The sequence below is a fragment of the Pan paniscus genome, chromosome 19 (genome assembly GCF_029289425.2).
Source record: "Pan paniscus chromosome 19, NHGRI_mPanPan1-v2.0_pri, whole genome shotgun sequence".
Taxonomy (NCBI): Eukaryota; Metazoa; Chordata; class Mammalia; order Primates; family Hominidae; genus Pan; species Pan paniscus.
Genome location: NC_073268.2, coordinates 78567830 through 78579933, shown reverse-complemented (window position 1 = coordinate 78579933; position 12104 = coordinate 78567830). Strand labels below are relative to the sequence as shown.

Sequence of the window (12104 nt, the reverse complement as noted above, 5' to 3'; positions counted from 1 at the left end):
AATCATGCATATTATATTTATTATAATTATCCTTATTAGCACAATTAAGATTGTAATACACACATACAAACAGTTTGTCATAGTAATACATTTCAGCCTTACATTTCTATTTCTAGATCTAATACAAATAGACTCTCAAAAGAATCTAGAAGAAAGTATGTTATAGACATAAGGTTATTTGAGAAGACTTCCAAGAGAAGCATGATGAATACCACTTGGAAAAGAAGGAAAGGGCAGAGACCAAATAAGGACCAGCCCAATACCTCTTGGACTTTATTTAATGTCATAATGTCAGAATAAAGGGAAAGATTAATTTTTTAAAAAAAGGAAAGGGTTAGTGCAGTGCTAGACATAGCACATGGGTAATTAGTACTTTTTTTTTTTTTTTTTTTGAGACGGAGTCTTGCTCTGTTTCCCAGGCTAGAGTGCAGTAGCCGGATCTCAGCTCGTTATAACCTCCATGTTCTGGGCTCAGGTGGTTCTCCTGCCTCAGCCTCCTGAGTAGCCGGGATTACAGGTGCGCGCTACCACACTCAGCTAATTTTTGTATTTTTAGTAGAGATGGGGTTTCACCATGTTGCCTGGGCTGGTCCCAAACTCCTGACCTCAAATGATCTGCCCGCCTCGGTCTCCCAAAGTGTTGGGATTACAGGCGTGAGCCACCGCGCCCAGCCAGTAATTGTTTATTCCATTGTAAATTCTTTCTGTAGGTAAAACTACGGGAGCAATGAATGATTCTATACTTTTTCCTCCAAAGAAATGGGAACAAGCTCTAAGCCTCTCTAATCAGGAAGAAAAATACACAAGTTAATAAAAAAGATAGTAAAGAAGTTGTACTTCATTTGAAGACAATATGCTTTTGCCATTCTTGTGGTCTTCGGAAACATTTTGAACCCAAGCTCCATACCCAGAAACAAGTACAAGGAATTTTTATCTTTTCTCAAGGCCAGCTGTTTGCAGATATGGTGGTTGATTTACATTTATTTCTGGCATCTTGTTTTCTCATCTATGGGCTTTTATTCTCCCCTCACTAAAAGCTGTTAGTGTTCCCAATCAACAGTCCCACTGCATATTTTCTTGCAGACAGCTCATTGTCTTCACTCTAATTTACTATATTAGTTCCAGTGGAGACATTTTAAATGTCAAACAGCTTTGGCCTTTTTTCTGTGAAATGTGCTAAAGTATCCTAAACTTAACTTTATTTTTAATTTTTATTTATTTATTTATTTATTTTTGAGACGGAGTCTCACACTGTCTCCCAGGCTGGAGTGCAGTGGCGTGATCTCGGCTCACTGCAAGCTTCCTACTTCCCGGGTTCACGCCATTCTCCTGCCTCAGCCTCCCGAGTAGCTGGGACTACAGGCGCCCGCCACCATGCCTGGCTAATTTTTTGTATTTTTAGTAGAGACAGGGTTTCACCGTGTTAGCCAGGATGGTCTCGATCTCCTGACCTCATGATCCACCCACCTTGGCCTCCCAAAGTGCTGGGATTACAGGAGTGAGCCACCGCCCCCGGCCTAAACTTAATTTTATACAATTATATTTGATTGGCCTGTAAAACCTATTTTTCGAAGCACCTAAAATAATTTTTCATAAGTTTGACATGGCTGTGAGTTCTCTGGTGTCAGACTTTATACCGGATTGTAGCTTCAGAAACGCCACGTTTCAGAGGAACTAAGGGTCCCTCTGGTGGTAAGTAAGGAGAACTCTTCTAGCTCAGTGGGTGGCATGGGTTTAACGCTTGTAAAGGTTAAAAACTCTCATTCTGGATTATTGCTTTAGGTTGTTAGCCAAGGACAAGGGTAGTTAATTTTTTTTTTTTTTTTTTTTTTTTTTTTGAGACGAAGCTCTGTTGCCCAGGCTGGAGTGCAGTGGCATGATCTCGGTTCACTGCAAGCTCCACCTCCTGGGCTCAAGCCAGTCTCCTGCTTCAGCCTCCTGAGTAGCTGAGATTACAGGCCATCGCCACCACACCCAGCTAATTTTTGTATTTTAGTAGAGATGGGTTTCACAATGTTGGCCAGGCTGGTATTGAACTCCTGACCTCAAATGATCCGCCTGCCTCAGCCTCCCAAAGTGCTGGGATTACAGGCGTTAGCCACCGCGCCCGGCCTTTCTTCTCCTTTTTTTCTTTGAGATAGGGCATCACTCTGTCACGCAGGCTGGAGTACAGTGGCACGATCACAGCTCACTGCAACCTCTGCCTCCCAGGCTCAAGTGATTCTCCCACATCAGCCAACAGAGAAGCTGGGACTAGAGGTTTGTGCCACCATACCCCGATAATTTTTGCATTTTTTGTGGAGACAGTGTTTTGCCATGTTGCCCAGGCTGGCCTCAAACTCCTGAGGAGTTCTTGAGCAATCCGTCTGCCTCGGCCTCCCCAAGTGCTGGGATTACAGACATGAGCCACTGCACCTGGCCTGTGTTTTCTTATTGCAAAATAGATTTTTTTATTATAGAACATTTAGAAGATATCGATAAAACAAAAGAAAATACTTCTTCCCACCATTAATTTGACTCATTAACGCTTTGGCTTATATCATCCCAGTTCTTTCTTTCTAATTTAGTTATATAAGTGACTTTACATTAAAATAGTTTCAGAACAAAATGCTTTGTGCTTTTTTTTTTTTTAAACAATTACATTCATCTGGCCGGGCACAGTGGCTCACACCTGTAATCCCAGCACTTTGGGAGACCAAGGCGGGTGGATCACGAGGTCAGGAGTTCGAGACCAGCCAGACCAAGATGGTGAAACCCCCGTCTCTACTAAAAATACAAAAATTAGGCCGGGTGTGGTGGCTCACGCCTGTAATCCCAGCACTTTGGGAGGCCGAGGTGGGCGGATCACGAGGTCAGGAGATCGAGACCATCCTGGCCAACATGGTGAAACCCCATCTCTACTAAAATACAAAAAATTAGCCAGGCGTGGTGGCACACGCCTGTAGTCCCAGCTACTTAGGTGGCTGAGGCAGGAGAATCACTTGAACCTGGGTGTTGGAGGTTGTAGTGAGCCGAGATTGTGTCACTGCACTTCAGCTTGGGCGACAGAGTGAGACTCCTTCTCACACACACAAAAAATAAATAATAAATAAATAAATAATAAATAAATAAAATTAGCCGGGCACGGTGGTGGGTGCCTGTAATCCCAGCTACTCGGGAGGCTGAGGCAGGAGAATCGCTTGAACTCAGGAGGCGGAGGTTGCAGTGGGCTGAGATCGTGCCACTGCAGGTCAGCCTGGCGACAGAGCAAGACTCCGTCTCAAACAACAACAACAACAACAACAAGAAAACCCAATTACATTCATCCATTTTAAGTGTACAGTTCAATACATTTTCATAAAAATCTGTATTTGTGTAATCAGTGTCACAATCTAGTTTTAGAACAACGCCTTGAAGTTCTCCCATGCCACTTAGCAGTTGTAGTCTGCTTTTTAACTTAATAATAACTTGGGGACATTATTCTTTTGTTCGAAATATTCCTTTACAACATCACTTAATGTCCTTCTGGTATTGTTTCGTATAGCTATATCATGCTTTATTGGACATTTAGGTCACTTTAAGTTTCATACTATTAAAAATTTAACGGCTGGGTGCAGTGGCTCACACCTGTAATCCCAGCACTTTGGGAGGCCGAGGCAGGTGGATCACGATGTCAGGAGTTCAAGACCATCCTGGCCAGCATGATGAAACCCCGTCTCTACTAAAAATACAAAAATTAGCCAGGTATGGTGGTACGCACCTGTAGTCCCAGGTTCTCGGGAGGGTGAGGCAGAAGAATGGCTTGAACCCTAGAGGCGGAGGTTGCAGTGAGCCGAGATCACACCACTGCACTCCAGCCTGGGCAACAGAGTGAGACTCTGTCTCAAAAAAAAAAAAAAAAAGAAAAAAGAAATTCAACATGGTGTACATCTTTGTAATGAAATAATTTTGTACATTCATGATTATTTCTTTATGATTAATTTCTAGGAGAGGAATTGCTGAGTCAATGGTTATAATTAGCTCCATCACTAAGCTCTGTGAGGTTAAGTCATTTTACTTGTTTGTTAACTGTTATATGTCCAGGTCCTAGAACTAGGTCTGGCAAACAGTATGCAACTCAGTAGATAATTGATGAATGAATGGATGGGTGAGTACCCTCTTGCTATACCATATTTCAGCACAGAGATGCCAATTTACACTGTCATCATCAGTGTGTGACAATTTAATAGAAAGAATGTATTGCTGTACATTTTAGATTTTCCAGGACAGGTCCTATTAAAAATATTCTGCCCTGTTATCTCACTGATGCAAGGAAATATTCCAGGAATTATAACATTTTGGCATCCAAATTATATCTCCTAGATTCCCTGTTATACCCACAGCCATATGAAAAGTCTCTTGTCAAGTCATAAATCTTGTTTTTAGCTAGAAAATATGGCTGCTTATCTATCTATAAGGTTAGTTCTTCTCTCCAACATTGTATCTTTATAAATAATAGCAGGTGTATTTAGACTCTTTTGACTATTCATGTTAACACTCACAAAATTACCTCAAGGCCATTTCAATAAACAGTTTTGGGGGCACTATCTTCATTGCTTTTTCCTGGCATTTTATAATTTTACAGCGGGGCGCAGTGATTCATGCCTGTTATCCCAGCACTTTGGGAGGCTGAGGTTGGCAGATCACCTGAGTTCAGGAGTTTGAGACTAGCCTGGGCAACATGGCGAAACCCCATCTCTACTAAAAATACAAAAATTAGCTGGATGTGGTGGCACGCACCTGTAATCCCAGCTACTTGGGAGGCTGAGGCAGGTGAAACGCTTGAGCCTGGGGAGGTGGAGGTTGCAGCGAGCTGAGATCACGTTGCTGCACTGCAGCCTGGGCAACAGAGTGAGACTCTGCCTCAATTTTTTTTTTTTTTTTTTACATTATGAGGCATTGTCCCCATCAATATTGGACATATCTTTTCCTTTTTCTGGGTCAAAATTTTTCTAGAATAGTGATTTAAAAAGCATTTGTTCTATATGTTGAGTGTGATGGACTGGTTTGCACCCACACACCTGCAAACCAGCTTCTCGGACAACATTTACAAATAGCTGATCTCATCCCTTATATTTTTTTTCATCCCTTACATTTTTAGATCAGAATTGGCACAAGAAATAAAACATTTTGCCATCCTGACAGTAGATCAGAAGGTTAATATAGATTTAGTCTTGGTACATCCAGATTTCCTGAGTCCAAAAGTGGTCTGTCTCTCTGTGGGCAACCCTTGAGAACCACAGAAAAATACCCCAATGGGACTGGGCACAGTAGCTCATACTTGTAATAACAACACTTTGGGAGGCTGAGGTGGGAGGATCACTTCAGCCCAGGAGTTTGAGACCAGCCTGAGCAACATAGGGAGTCCGCGTCTCTACAAAAATAAAAAAAAATTAGCTGGGCATGGTGGTGTGCCCCTGTAGTTCCAGCTACGTGAGAGGCTGAGGTGGGAGGATTGCTTGAGCCCAGGAGGTTGAGGCTGCAGTGAGCCATGATTGTGTCACTGCATACCAGCCTGGGTGACAGAGTGAAACCCTGTCTCTAAACACACACACACACACACACACACACACACACACACCAAAACAAACCAAAACAAAAAACCCAGTAATGGATGATACACACTTAAACATGATTGAAAGGGCAAATTTTATGTAATGTGTATTTTACCATAATAAAGAATTATAATCCCCCAAACTTGTAATATAGTTATATATGTGCTTCTTTATCAAATGCGTTAAAGAACAGCAACAATAAATACAATGGATGTGATCAGCTATTCATTTTGTTTGTTTGTTTTGTTTTGAGACAGAATCTTGCTCTGTCACCCAGGATGGAGTGCAGTGGCATAATCGCAGTTTATACTTACCATAAACTCACTGCAACTTCGACCTCCCAGGTTCAAGCAATTCTCCCGCTTCAGCCTCCAGAGTAGCTGGGATTATGGGCGTGTGCCACCACGCCCGACTAATTTTTGTATTTTTAGTAGAGACAGGGTTTCACCATGTTGACCAGGCTGGCCTTGAACTCCTGACCTCAGGTGATCCGCCCGCCTCAGCCTCCGAAAGTGCTGGGATTACAGGCATCAGCCCTCGCACCTGGCTGTGTTCAGCTATTTGTAAGAGCACTCTAAGTGTGCAGGTGTGTAGCTAAGGAGCCTTGGGAATACCCAAATTTAATCAAGGTTCATTTAGGGCTTGCTGATCTTATTCCCTGAAACTGAAAGGTCATCCTCAGCTGCTGTCTCTAGTCTCTTTCACAAACAATTGAAAACCTAACCCAGTTTACACTCACCATAAACTCAGAGGTTTATTGCTTGGAGGGCCCTTAGCTCAGGCCAACTTTTCTCCTTCCTGATGAGGCTTAGGCAGTCTTAAGCCAGGTAGGGGCAGCAGAGTGCAGCTGGTTGCTAGGGAACTAACAGCCCAGCATCTATTTACTAGTAAAGATTTAGGAAAGGGGGCCGGGCGCGGTGGCTCACGCCTGTAATCCCAGCACTTTGGGAGGCCGAGGCGGGCGGATCACGAGGTCAGGAGATCGTAGACCATCCTTACCAACATGGTGATAACCCCATCTCTATTAAAAATACAAAAATTAGCTGGGTGTGGTGGTGGGTGCCTGTAATCCCAGCTACTCGGGAGGCTCAGCCAGGAAAATGGCTTGAACCCAGGAGGTGGAGGTTACAGTAAGCCAACATCATGCCACTGCACTCCAGCCTGGTGACAGAGGAAGACTCTGTCTCAAAAAAAAAAAGATTTAGGAAAGGGAAACCATTTTATGACTTAAACTTTTTTACTGGTCAGAATCCAAAAGATGTCAAAATTTCCAGCTTCTAAGAATGTACTTAGACAAAAGCAAGAAACAATAATTTTGATAACTATGAAAAAGTAGTTTGTGATGAGCTGTTTAGAAAATGTAGAAATTTCATTGTTGAAATCCCTTTAAACCTTTCCGTTTTCTTTTTCTTCCTGAGTCTGTGTCACATTCACTGGTATCTGATGAGGAAGAGGATCTGCAGTTATGGGAGGAATTTCTATTCACATAGGCATCATATAACCTTAAGTCCTTAGGAGAAAGTAATTCTTGGCAAACATTCCAGGACCATGTATAAGTAGAAAAGGTGTCATAAAAGGACTCATTTCTAGAGTCTATCCCAATCAAATCCCCTCGGATCTTCTGCCAGAGGTTTAGCATTTCTTTTCGGTGTTCAAGGGCAATTCCTAAATTATAGGTATCAGTAGCTCTCTTCACCTGCAGTGAGAGACCAGAAGTTTATTGTAGTTACCTTAAAGTAGCTTTGATTTGTGGACCACAATGATAGATACCCCAAGAGTTATGTCCCTGGGCTACTCGAAAGTCACTGAATCTATACATTACGTGGTGGCTCGTGAGGACGTGTGAGCTAGGAGGTGATGGACAATCAAAATGTACTGCTTGGGAATAATGAGGTAATAAGAAATTTTATAAGGATATGAAAAATACAGTGGACTAAAATAGGCTGAAGTATGGTATGGAGATAGGCTAGGGATATAACAGGAGGGCCAATTCAGCCACTCAGTTCAGCCTAGGATAGGGAGAACTGACTGGGAGAAGATGCTGAGCTGAGTAGGTCCTCAAGGATGTGATCAAATTGAGGGAGTAAGTGGTGAGGGGAGTAAGTGGTAAGTGGAGAGGGGACAGCATAAACAGCATAAACAGAGACCCCAAGGCAGTAAATATCCTGGAGGTGTGGTAGGAGAGTTCAGGCACTTGGTATTGCTGGAGTGTCAAGTTTAAAGTGGGAGGAATAAATAATGACAAAGGACAGGCAGGCCCTTACACTTAATCTTATAAGTCAGTAATCTCTGTGAGGCTAGCAAAAGCCTGTTCCTCAGTGAAAATCATGCTGTAGTGACCCACTGTTTCTAATGAAAGTGAAATAAATCCCTTAAGCAGAAAACAGAGTTGAAATTGCCATCATTGAGACGGACGTGTTCACTTTTAAGCAGGACAGTGCCATGGTTGGCTCTTCATGTTGGATCATTAGCAGCTGTGTGGAGAATGGTTCGAGGATACCAGGTTGGAGACTGCCTCATCTAAGGCAGTGGTAATGGGGATGGAGTGAAGGGGACAGATTTGAAAAATGTGGTTTCTTTTGTTTTTTTGTTTTTTTTTTTTTGAGACGAAGTCTTGCCCTGTTGCCTAACCTGGAGTGCAGTAGTACGATCTTGGCTCATCACAACCTCTGCCTCCTGGGTTCAAGGGATTCTCCTGCCTCAGCCTCCCGAGTAGCTGGGATTACAGGCGCCCACCACCATGCCCAGCTAATTTTTGTATTTTTAGTAGAGACGGGGTTTCACCATGTTGGCCAGGCTGGTCTCAAACTCCTGACCTCAGGTGATTCACCTGCCTTAGCTTCCCAAAGTGCTAGGATTACAGGTGTGAGCCACCATACCCAGCCCTGAGAAATCTTTTAGAGAATGCAATCAGCCAGACTTGGGGATTAGCAGATGTGAGGAATGAGGAAAAAACCCGAGTTAAGGATAGCTCCTGGCCTTCTAGCTTCAGTGACTGAGTAGATGCTATCAACTGAGACGCATGCAATATACTCTCATAACAAACCTGCACATGTACCCCGTGGATCTAAAATAAAAGTTGACCTTATTTAAACACACACACACACACACAAAACAAACAAACAAACACCTGAGATACAGAATTCCCAGGGGAGAAGCAGTTGGCTGCAGAAGATGATGAGTTTTGTTTTGGACATGTTGAGTTTGTTATGTTATGAGACCCAGCGTAGAGGTAGAAATAGTCATCAGGTGGTCAGTGAGATAGGACAGACATAGAGGAAAGAAGTTAGGTTAGTGACAACTTTAACAGTAATCAGTACATAGGTGGCAGCTGAACCAAGGAGGATAAATTGAGATAGCCCAAAGAATACTTGCCCCAGCTGTTCTTTACCTAATGCCAAGATTTCCAATGCATTAATATCAAACTATTGATCTTCTCAAGCTTCTTAGCCCTGGTGCAGCTGGTGCCCCAGGGCTAGAGGCCTCAGGATGTAAGATTCTTTCACCATGAATCTCTGAGTACACTACTCACTGTGACTGTTGGTTAACTACCTTAATTAGTTTGATATTTCTGGAATAACACAAATGAATGTCCCAGAAATAACAGTGAGTATAGCTGCATAGGTGAATAGCAGGATGAATCATAACACTTAACATTTGAATCCATTTGATTATAGAGAAAGAAATGGTGTTATTACAATGGGTAAACATGAGAAACAACCTTGTCTCATTTTAAAGACATAGAGCAGATAAAAATTCTCTTGGTTTTACGGTGTAGTATTGAAGTGGACAATATTTTTGTCAGTGATTTCTGGGAAGGAACTCAACAAGGAATACTCACATGTTGTTTAATAGCAGTTGCATCGGCCACTGTACAAGTCTGCTTTTTCTTGAGCATTTGATCAATGGTGAGGATGTTATTTGAATAACCTGAGGCAGGGTCCATAGACTTTATATTTGCTGCCTTTATGCATATTTTAAAAAGAAGGTTAGTAATACATTTTAATTTGAATTATACAACAAAAAGACATAATAAATAAGTATATTTTATTATAGAAGGATTTGTATATAATTTATAAGGTTATTGCCAAACCATTTGTTTGTTTGTTTAGACTTTTTTCTGGGTCCCTCAGGAGTGGCATTTGGCATATGTGCAAAAATATCTGTATATCCTAGATGGTGCCCTAGGACTGGAATTGCTAGGTCAAAAGGTGTGAGGTCTGTCCTTTTGGTAATTATTGCCAAATTTCCTCTGTAGAGGGTGAACCAATTTACAAACCTATCTGTAACTTATGAGTATACCCATGTTTTTTCATCTTGGTCAATATAATATGAAAAGATAAATATCTGAGGAGAGTTTTAACTTGGATCTTTTATGAGGAATGAGGTTGAATATTATTTCATGTTTCTGAGAACTGTCTGTTCATACCCTTTGCCCATTTTTATATAGGTTATTTTTTTCTTATGAATTTGAAGTTCTTTGAAGTTAGCCTTTTGTGTTATGAGTGGCAACTGTGATTTTTTTTGGCCATATGGAGATTTTTGATCTTGAAGCAGTGGAATTAATATCTTTTTATTTAAAAATGCATTTGACTTTTGTATCACAGTTAGGGAGGCTTTCCCAGAGTTTATTTCAGTATGTTTAAGGTTTCTTTTCTTTTTCTTTCTCTCTGACCCTCCATTTATTCCTTTTACATTTCATCCATTTGCAATTTGTATATGAAGTGTGAATCTCATTTTTTTCCTCAGATGCCTACTCAGTGCACTATTTGTTGAATAATCTATCATTTTCCTGTTGTGTTGAAATGTCACGTTTTCCTTAAGTTAAAATTCTCCACATAGCTCTATTTATTTTGGGACTTTCTATTTTCTTCCTTGGGTCTGTCTGTTAATATCATACTGTTTTAATGATTGAGACTTTTTTTTTTTTTTGAGACAGAGTCATGAAAGTGGCTCATGCCTGTGATTCCAGCACTTTGGGAGGCTGAGGAGGGTGGATTGCTTGAGCCCAGGAGTTCAAGACCAGCCAACATGGTGAAACCCCATCTCTACTAAAAATACAAAAACTAGCTGGGCATGGTGGCACGTGTCTGTAGTCCCAGCTACTAGAGAGGCTGAAGTGGGAGGATTGCTTGAGCCTGGGAGGCAGAGGTTGCAGTGAGCTGATATCACATCACTGCACTCCAGCCTGGGTGACAAAGTTGAGACCCTGTCTCAACAACAACAACAAAAACCCTTGGGGAAAATTTGAAAAATCACATTAAAGTTATAGACAAGTAAGAAAGAACAACACCCTTATAATGTCAAACATTCTTTTTTTTTTTTTTTTTTTTTTGAGACAGAGTCTCGCTGGAGTGCAGTGGTGGGATCTTGGCTCACTGCAACCTTCACCTCCCGGGTTCAAGTGATTCTCCTAGTAGCTGGGATTACAGACACGCACCACCACGCCTGACTACATTTTGTATTTTTAGTAGAGACGGGGTTTCACCATGTTGGCCAGGCTGGTCTCGAACTCCTGACCTTAGGTGATCCGCCTGCCTTGGCCTCCCAAAGTGCTGAGATTACAGGTGTGAGCCACCATGCCCGGCCTTGAAAGTGTTTTTATTTACTCTCCCTCTTGAATGATAGCTTAGCTGGAAATACTTTTCTCTCCTCAATCTATAGATATTATTTGATTGTCTTCTGGCCTTTATTTTTGCATGCATGAAGTCTCCTGTTAGTCTACTTTTTGTTCCTTTGTAAGTTATTTATTTTTTCTGTCTGTTTTCCTCCCTCCCTTCCTTCCTTCTTTCCTTCCTTCCTTCCTTCCTTCCTTCCTCCCTCCCTCCCTCCCTCCCTCCCTTTCTCTCTTTCTTTCTTTCTTTAGAGACAGAATGTTGCTTGGTGGCCCAGCCTGGAGTGCAGTGGTGCAAATCTCGGCTCACTGCAACCTCTGCCTTCTGGGTTCAAGAGATTCTCTTGCCTCAGCCTCCCAAGTAGCTGGGATTACAGGCATGTGCCAGCATGCCCGACTAATTTTTGTATTTAGTACAGATGGGGTTTCATCATGTTGGCCAGGCTGGTCTTGAACTCCTGACCTCAGGCGATCCACCTGCCTTGGCCTCCCAAAGTGCTGGGATTACAGATGTGAGCCACTGTGCTTGGCCTCTGGTTGCTTTTGAAGTGTTTTCTTTGTCTTCATTTTCAACTGCAATGTTTGAAGTTGTATTTTCTTTTATATATGCTGCTCCAGGGTGTTTTCTTCAATTTAAGAATTCATATCTTTTATCAATTTTAAAAAATTCTCAGTCATTCCTAAAAATACTCAGTCATTACTAAACACCTCTCTTTAATAATTTAAAACATGTTTTACAGTCTTTTAAAGATCTGCTATATCAAATTATGATACTCCTCTTGTTTACCTACTGACTTTTTTTGAGAGTAGATTATTTCCTTGTATGGCTTGTAATTTTTGTGAACCTATCTTTAAAAGAGATTTTAAAAGATTTTTGATATAAGCTGTGCAAACCTAGGATATGGATGTGTTTATGT

General features: G+C 41.7%; 1 protein-coding gene across 1 annotated transcript in view; it reads right to left on the bottom strand.

The window, feature by feature from the left end:
* Window positions 1–6261: 6261 nt before the first annotated feature.
* The window catches only part of EFCAB3 (EF-hand calcium binding domain 3), a 35950-nt gene continuing 30107 nt past the window's right edge, over window positions 6262–12104 (bottom strand). The window contains exons 9-10 of the mRNA XM_055102236.2: window positions 9415–9537; window positions 6262–7269 (exon numbers count right to left, since the gene is read on the bottom strand). Coding sequence (XP_054958211.1) covers window positions 6943–7269; window positions 9415–9537 — 450 coding nt within the window. The 3' untranslated portion in view covers window positions 6262–6942. The remainder of the gene's footprint in view (window positions 7270–9414; window positions 9538–12104) is intronic.